The 8,316-nt window shown below is 38.2% G+C and overlaps 1 protein-coding gene across 1 annotated transcript; it reads left to right on the plus strand.

Moving 5' to 3' along the window:
• The first annotated feature begins 228 nt into the window (after positions 1-228).
• Positions 229-5,383, plus strand: LOC147485402 (phosphatidylinositol 4-phosphate 5-kinase 6-like). The gene is made up of 8 exons (XM_086572581.1): positions 229-1,653; positions 3,040-3,207; positions 3,309-3,474; positions 3,564-3,680; positions 3,764-3,957; positions 4,054-4,196; positions 4,289-4,376; positions 4,474-5,383. The coding sequence occupies exons 1-8, from the start codon at positions 362-364 to the stop codon at positions 4,760-4,762; spliced, it is 2,457 nt and encodes an 818-aa protein (XP_086428707.1). The 5' UTR covers positions 229-361; the 3' UTR covers positions 4,763-5,383.
• The last annotated feature ends 2,933 nt before the right edge of the window (positions 5,384-8,316 follow it).

The following is an 8,316-nucleotide window of genomic DNA, read 5'->3' on the forward strand; positions in this document are numbered from 1 at the left end:
CCCCCAGAAATAAAAATAGGAACACAAGGTAAAAAAGTAACAGAAGTAGGTAGTATTGGTGCAACTCTTTAAATAGAAATTGTTCTAAAAACAAAAATTAAGAGTAAAAAAAAAAAAAAAAAAAAATGAAGAAAAGTCCACAAAGATTTGTTTGTTTCTTGTCTATTATGATTCGAAAAGAAAAAGCCAGTTCTTGGTTTCATTCCAAACCTTCTTTTTCTTTTCTTCTTTCCCATAAACCAAAATAATAATAATTATTCTAACACAAGCAGCATTACATTGTTCATTGTTCATTGTTCATTGTTGTCACTGTAATACAAAAATGGGTATCAAGGTTTAGAAGGAGAGGAATGAGTGAGAAATGAGTGTAGGTTTCAAAGGTTGGGGAACAACAGTTAAAAAAACACAAGAGGTTATTTTGAAGAGAAAAGGAGGAAACAGTCTCTTCACAAGAATGTCAGTAGCACATGTTGATGATGATGATGGAGTTGGTAACAACGACAATGGGATAGTTAGTACACCACCTAAAACACCCAAACACAACAACAACAACAATAACAATGTGAAAAAAGGAGAGATTTATCATGATGAGAGAGTTTTAGCTAATGGAGATTTTTATACAGGTGAGTGGTGTGAAAATATTCCACATGGGACTGGGAAGTATTTATGGACAGATGGGTGTATGTATGTAGGGGAATGGAATAGAGGTAAAACAATGGGTAAAGGGAAATTTTGTTGGCCTTCTGGTGCTACATATGAAGGGGAGTTTAAAGCTGGTTATATGGATGGGAATGGTATGTATATAGGTTCAAATGGGGATACTTATCGTGGGTTTTGGTTAATGAATTTGAAACATGGACAAGGTATAAAGCATTATTCGAATGGGGATATTTATGAAGGCGACTGGCGACACGGGGCACAAGAAGGGAGGGGGAGATATCAGTGGAAGAATGGGAATCATTATATTGGGCAATGGAAGAATGGGTTGATTAATGGGAATGGTACTTTGATTTGGGCTAATGGGAATAGATATGATGGGTGTTGGGAAGATGGATTGCCTAAAGGGAATGGTACTTATAAATGGGCTGATGGAAGTTTTTATGTTGGTTTTTGGAGTAAAGACCCTAAACAACAGAATGGGATTTTTTATTCGTCTGGTGCTTCACTTGGTAGTAAGAACAATTGGGATCCTCAGGAAGTCTTTTGGATTGATTTGAATGAGTGTAAGATTTGTCCAACTGAGAAGGTTTCAATTATGCCTTCTCAAAAGGCACTTAATTGGTCTGGAATGGGTGCTGATTATGTACCTAAACAGGCAATGTGGAGGTTGTCCAAGGTTGTGGATTCGTGTGGTAAATTGAAACGGACAACGGCCGAGGGAAGGAGGAGTAGTGGTTTGGAAAAGGGGTTTGATAGGATTTGCATTTGGGAGTCTGATGGGGACATTACGTGTGACATTGTTGATGGAAATTCGATGATTGGGAGGGACGAGGATGATAGTTTTAAGAGTTTAGAGCTTGATGATGGGGATGTCTATGGAACCCCACGGCAAATGATGAAAATGCAGCCAAAGGAGACGAAGAGACAGGGAGAAACCATTTCTAAAGGGCATAAGAACTATGAGCTTATGCTCAATCTGCAGCTGGGCATCAGGTATATCCGATATATGGCGTTATTTTAGTCCCCTTTTTGCTCTTTCTATTATTCATCTTCATATATAATCCCCATAGGTTGTGGTTTATTTTTCCTATCCCTGTACTGGATATGTTCTAAATGCAGTCAAGAAGGTCTAGATTACAATGGAATCAAGACACATTATGCCATTTGCAGCTGAAAATGATGCCTTTGTTGTGAAACCTTTAGTGAATATTCTTACGTGATCAGAGATTAGTTGACTTTTGGCTAATTCGACTGGGTATGAATTCTTGATAAGTTGACAAAATTTTAAGACTTCGGAATTGCTTAACTCTATTCATATTTTCTGAATAGCCCAAATCAAAGTTTCCCGGTTGGTTAGACTTTAAACTTTTGCTGATATCCTTGTTGAGCTTTCCCTATCGAATTGTATATAGAATGCTACTATATAGCATCTCGAAATACTTTCTGTAACCTTTCTTACCCGGAGGTATCTTGAGCAGATGATTACTAAAATGATAAAAGTGGGCCTTTTTTACGTTAATAATTGTAGTTGACGATTTGTATGACCTTCAAACAACCAAAGGAACATAGAGAGAAGGGACACAGAGTGTGGAAGAGAAATATAACATGGAGGTGCCGAGGAGAAGTGCCAGAAAGGGGGGAAGCTGGAAACTGGGAGAGTAAGATAAAAAAACAGAGATACAGACATACATATAATTATTGAATACCTATCAATTGATACCAATATAAATTCTTCTATAGTTACAGTGTGGCTCTGCTACTAGTTAAGTAACTTCAATGAAAACAGAGAAATGAAGAAAAAGTTTGGATCCACAGACAACAAATACGCTTCTGACTACTTCTTATATTTACACATATATAGTTTAGGGTCATTCCTTGGAGCTTCTATCGTTCAGCTTAATTTGCTTTTTTCCTTTTTTCTGCTACAGTTCTATATAATTACAGTTTAATTTGCTTTACACAAAACATAATTTGCCATATATTTCATTTTCAATTATCATATATTCAATCAAAAATACCCCCAAGATGATACTTGTTTGAGCTGTCATGGGCTCGTGGTCAAGCAACAGTTTCATGTTGAGACGACGTCTGAGACTAACTGGGTTAAATGGATCTGGATTCGAAGGCTTGTTCTTCACTTTCATGTTCTGCAGGAGTTATTATTTACACATTCTGGGCCTTCCAAACTTTCTGAGTTCCATATTCAGTTGATGTGTATAATAGCAATGTTAAGTACAGCAGAAATAACTAGGTCATTTCCCAATGACTCAGTCTTTCTGACCTCAAATAAAAATATTAGGAAAATGTACGTATTACTGGCTGATTCAGATATTGAAACATGGTTTATAAATCATTAGTTTATTTGACGTGGTTGTGTAGGCACGCTGTTGGAAGACCTGCTCCTACTACGTCCCTTGATCTGAAAGCTTCAGCTTTTGATCCTAAAGAGAAAATATGGACCAAGTTTCCTCCCGAAGGATCCAAACACACTCCACCACACCAGTCTTGTGAATTTAAGTGGAAGGATTACTGTCCTCTGGTTTTCAGGTTGAGCCTTTAGATATCTTCTCGTACAATTTTGCTTCATGCACTTTTACTTTAAGAGTAATTTTCCCTTGTACTAATTGGTTATCCTGATAACTATTCAGGACTCTTCGGAAACTGTTCAAGGTGGATGCAGCTGATTATATGTTATCTATATGTGGTGATGATGCACTCCGCATGCTCTCATCTCCAGGAAAGAGCGGGAGTTTCTTTTACTTGACACATGATGACCGTTACATGATAAAGACAGTGAAGAAGTCAGAAGTTAAAGTCAGTTTGCTTCTTCCCTTTTCATGTATTGGTTCAGACCTAAGCTATTCTCAGTGACTCACTTACATTTTTCTCTATCTATGGTGCAGGTGCTTCTGAAAATGCTTTCAGCCTATTATAATCATGTTCGAGCCTTTGAGAATACTTTAGTGACCAAATTCTTTGGTTTGCACTGTGTAAAATTAAATGGACCTACTCAGAAGAAGGTAAGGAGGCAGGTATTTTCCCTGGTTTTAGACATATTGGGTCGTCTAATATTTTCTAAGTACAGCTGTAATTGATGAATCAGGTGCGCTTTGTCATTATGGGAAATTTATTCTGTTCTGAGTACACCATCCACAGGCGCTTTGATTTGAAAGGGTCTTCTCATGGAAGAACAACAGATAAGCCGGAGGAAGAGATTGATGGAAACACGACCCTTAAGGATCTTGATCTCAACTTTATATTTCGACTTCAGAAGGAATGGTTCCAAGAGTTCCAGAGGTAAATTCAGTATGATTTAGTCGGATCGTATTGCAACTTACAAGCATAATTCTTGTCTATATTCTCTCCACCTAACTGCAACAATCCTTGTCACAGGCAAGTGGATAGGGACTGTGATTTTCTTGAACAAGAAAGAATTATGGATTATAGTCTTTTGGTGGGCGTGCACTTCAGAGGAACACTATACAATAGGGATCCACTGTTTGAGGATAGTTCCTCAGGATTTCGAACTCCAAGAGGTACTTCCTTGCCATCCTTTATAGTCTCTGTTTCCCTATATTTATAACAGCTCAAATTCGTTCTAACAAACTAGAAAAGTTGCGACTTTCAGCTTCAGATAATGGTGATCCTGAGAGTGAAGAAGCTGCTCCTCGTCTTTCAAGAGTAGAGATGGATCGGCTTCTTTTCGACCCTTCCTGGTACAGTAATATAAAAGCATTATCTAGTCCTTAAATGTCAATAGTGCACTTGACTGTTCTTTTGGAGCATTATATACTTATATGTGGGATGTTGCAGGCATGAAACCATCAGATTAGGTGTGAACTTGCCAGCTCGAGTTGAACATACAATTAGAAGAAGTGATTATGATTCTCAGCTGATTGGAGAACCAACGGGAGAGTTTTACGATGTGGTCTTGTTCTTTGGGATTATAGATATTCTGCAAGACTATGATATAAGCAAGAAACTAGAGCACGCTTACAAGTCTTTCCAGTATGATCCAACCTCAATATCAGCTGTTGATCCACGACAATACTCAAGACGGTTCCGTGATTTTATATACAAATGTTTCACAGAAGACATTTGATGGTTAATCGAAAGCAGTCATGACCATTGCTTCTCAAATGAGATGAGAATTCAGTGGCTAAAACTGCGAGCAGGTTGGCTAATGCTGGCAGCTGAGGATGTCCATGTGTAGTCAATATTGGCAGAACGGGAGTACCTGTCAACCAGTAGCCTCGTAGATGCATAGCCTGCAAGGGATTGGTATTTAAAGTTGCACTCCACGGCATGAGCAATCCACTTCCAGCTAGAAAATGTATACTATGGTTTGGTAAAGGCAGAATTGTACATGATTTTACGTTAGGGTAACCTGTATGGGGATGCATTCTTTTTGGTACCAAATTTTTTGTCCCAGAAGAGGAATAGAGATCTGGGATCGGCCGTTGTATATGAAGAAAAAAAGTGTAGAGGGAATTTGGGATTGGACCAAACTAATATTATTTTTTGTATACATCTTAATTGTAACCGCTTATTTATCAAGTTGCTATTTTTTAGGTATGTCTGAAGAGGTGAAACTAAGAAATTTTGTTACAAATGAGTTTTCTGGCTGCGCCTGCATTCTATACTGTAACGTTGTAAATATCAATTGTAAATGTTATGCGAGTATGCAAGTTATCTGATTCTTGGTGAGGATGAATTATAGCGATGTCATATGGTATCCAAGTTTTGGTATCTTCACCAGAGCTAAAATTTGGGATAGTAATGTAATCCAACCGAAGTCATAATGCTAGCATTGGAGCTCTTTTGGGCATGCCATATTGTCTTCTATGCATGCCAAAAAGAGGAAGGAAATAACAACAAAAATTAGATTTGGTTATAATTGAAGTATATAGAATTAATGTTCTGATGGTGTAAGAACAGGAAATGTTCTGATGGTTATCTATATTAACTTTTGTTTATCGAAAAAATAAAAGAACAGGAAAATAGGTTGTTCTTAACTTCTTATATATGTTTAAATTTATTTTATTGAACTGTGGAAGTGTGGAACAAAAACCAATATAGATCAAGTGATCAACAATATATCACTGATTTAGATTTTCCATCAATGTTAAAGACAAAAGATTTGGTGTGAAATCCATCAAGCAGTTTCTATTTGGGTCAAGATTTTACTTAAATGCTTTTGGGACACGAAATGATCGTAAAGTAAACACTCTTCAGACTCTCCCTGACCAACTTATCTGATTGCATGAAGACAACTCTTGCATGAATCCATATTTCCCAATGAAGCAATGAAGCAATGAAGCAATGCTTGATGGAAGTTGACCATAACAATAATACAAGTTACTAACCAAGAAAGAAAGGATATATAGGAAGCTTCATAAAAAGGAGAGGAAAATGAGGTACAGTTGAAGAAAGAGATAGCACGCGAGAGAGGTGGCTGCATTTAGTGAAAGAAGCTCAATTAGTGCAGTATTGAAAGCTGCATTTCAATACTGAGAAAGAGAGACACTGGGTGTGTTTTGCTTTTTTCGGTGCATCTTCTTTACTTGGTATAGTATGAGTGGTTCTTTATAAAGAGACCAGAGAAGTTGTGCTTTATTTCCTTTTATTGGTTAGAGTTGAACATAAATAAATTTGTCATTGCCATAAACATTCAGCGCCTCATGCGCCCATTCTTCTGCTATTAAGGCGGCTGTGCTACAGTCCCTACTGCCACAGTGCTACACACCTATTAATGTACTTCCAAGTTTTAAACTCTCTCTGGTCACTCTCCATTTACTTGTGTAATAAGTTGGTCCTTTGGGTGTTGAGTGTATCGTGCATTTGTGTAGTAGTGTAGTACAAATGTACAATGCGATCTCCACCATACAAAGTGATTGATGTCACTTTCATTTGCTTAGTTTTTGTTCAAGATTGGTCTTATTTATAAGATTTTCTAAATCTCTACTTCCCATCAAGTAATATCAACTTACCATACTAATTTTAGATAAATTGTAAAGCAGGTGTTGCTGTTCCAGTTTTTTGTGTTTAGCTGAATATATAGTCCAAGAAGATGGGATTAGCTGGTGTTGTGTCCATATAAGTTTGTGAAATTGAAAGACAACCATTTTACGTGATGTGTGGTGTGGTCAAAATATGATACTTTCTATTTTAACATCTGATTTATTGGTGATTGAATCAGGTTTTCTAAGAACCAAATTCACTTCCTCTGATTTATTCTTTTGATTCTCAGACACTTGAGATGTTGGAGTTATCCCTCACATGAGGAGAGAAAACAGAGCTGGAGAGAAACGGGCGAATTCGGCGTTGGAAATGTCGAGCGCCACGCTTCAAAGAAGAGATTCCATAGAATAGGGCTGACCAGCGCCATAGAGGGCGACCAGCCTTCCAAGATATTGAAGGCCGCAAAAAGAGGGCGACTCAAGGCCAGTCTAATTTCGTGGGCCTTTGCTACAGTACATTCGCAATTTGTTTTTTGGAGATAAAACCCAAGATCAAGGTTTTGGAAAACCTAACCTAACAAGTCGGCGATTGGAATCCGCACTAAAAACAAAGAGATAGAACCTTTACGGAGATACAACCCCAGTAAAGAGATAAGAGTGATCTAGTAAGGTGAGAGACCGAAAGGAGAGATTGTAATCTTCCTTCCCACTTTATTAAGAACCCCAAGTAGGCATCATTGGCGAACCACGGTAAATCTTTGTGTTGTGGTTTTGCTTTTACCGCTTTACATTATTATCCGCCTGTTAATAGTTGTTTAGCGAAGTTGGGCATGTTAGTATAGGTTGTAGTTGATATTTAGATTTTTGTCCGGAGTTGAATTGTGTTCAAATACAAGTTATCCAGATAGTGGGGAATCGATTGGTATTGATATAATCCCCAACAAGTGGTATCGAGCCTTGGTTAGAATAGCCTTGGGTGTTATCCGAATCTTGGTCGGGCGTGTTTGACGAAATTCCCCGAGAAGATTTGAGGTTAAATAACTTGTAGAGATGGACCATTCCGTGAACACTCGTATGATGAGTCCGAATAGGAAGAACTACACCATCCGGAAAGCCAAGATGGAAGACTTGCTATACCGCAAGGACTTGGCACTTCCCATCGAGAATGAGGAGTAAAACCGTAAAAAGACCGATGAAATTTGAAGTGGAAAAAGCTTGACGGATTGGATACATTCGACAAATGGATTGACGACAATGTCTTTCACCATGTGTCCCCGAGAGACTACGCTCATGGAAGAAACTTTTACGAGAGGAAGTCGGTGGAAACAAAGTGCTAGTCGTTAAGAAGTTTGCGAATACCAAGAAGGTTCTTCAATGTCCGAGCATCTTAATGAAGTACGAGAATATCATCAATCGATGCATTTGATGAAGATCAATTTGGGAGACGAAGTTGAGGCTTTGTTTCTATTAGGCTCTCTACCCGAAAGTTGGGAGACATTAGCGGTTTCTTGGAGCGACCAAAGGATGGAATTGTTACCATGGAGATGGCTACCACGTCTTTGTTGAATGAGGAGACTAGAAGGAGTGCAAAAGCGTCTTCTCACTCGAGGAGATCCTTTTCCGCGAAACGGGGAGAGGTCAAAACAGAAAACCATCTCGCTCTAGAGGTGATGACGTAAGTAAATCTAGGGGTGAA

This window comes from Coptis chinensis, chromosome 7 (assembly GCF_015680905.1).
Source record: "Coptis chinensis isolate HL-2020 chromosome 7, ASM1568090v1, whole genome shotgun sequence".
Classification (NCBI taxonomy): domain Eukaryota; kingdom Viridiplantae; phylum Streptophyta; class Magnoliopsida; order Ranunculales; family Ranunculaceae; genus Coptis; species Coptis chinensis.

Coding starts and splice junctions, on each gene's coding strand:
- LOC147485402 (XM_086572581.1), top strand. CDS start 362: ATGAGTGTAGGTTTCAAAGGTTGGGGAACAACAGTTAAAAAAACACAA. Junction 3,475..3,563: donor TGAAGAAGTCAGAAGTTAAA/GTCAGTTTGCTT, acceptor TCTATGGTGCAG/GTGCTTCTGAAAATGCTTTC. Junction 3,681..3,763: donor ATGGACCTACTCAGAAGAAG/GTAAGGAGGCAG, acceptor TTGATGAATCAG/GTGCGCTTTGTCATTATGGG.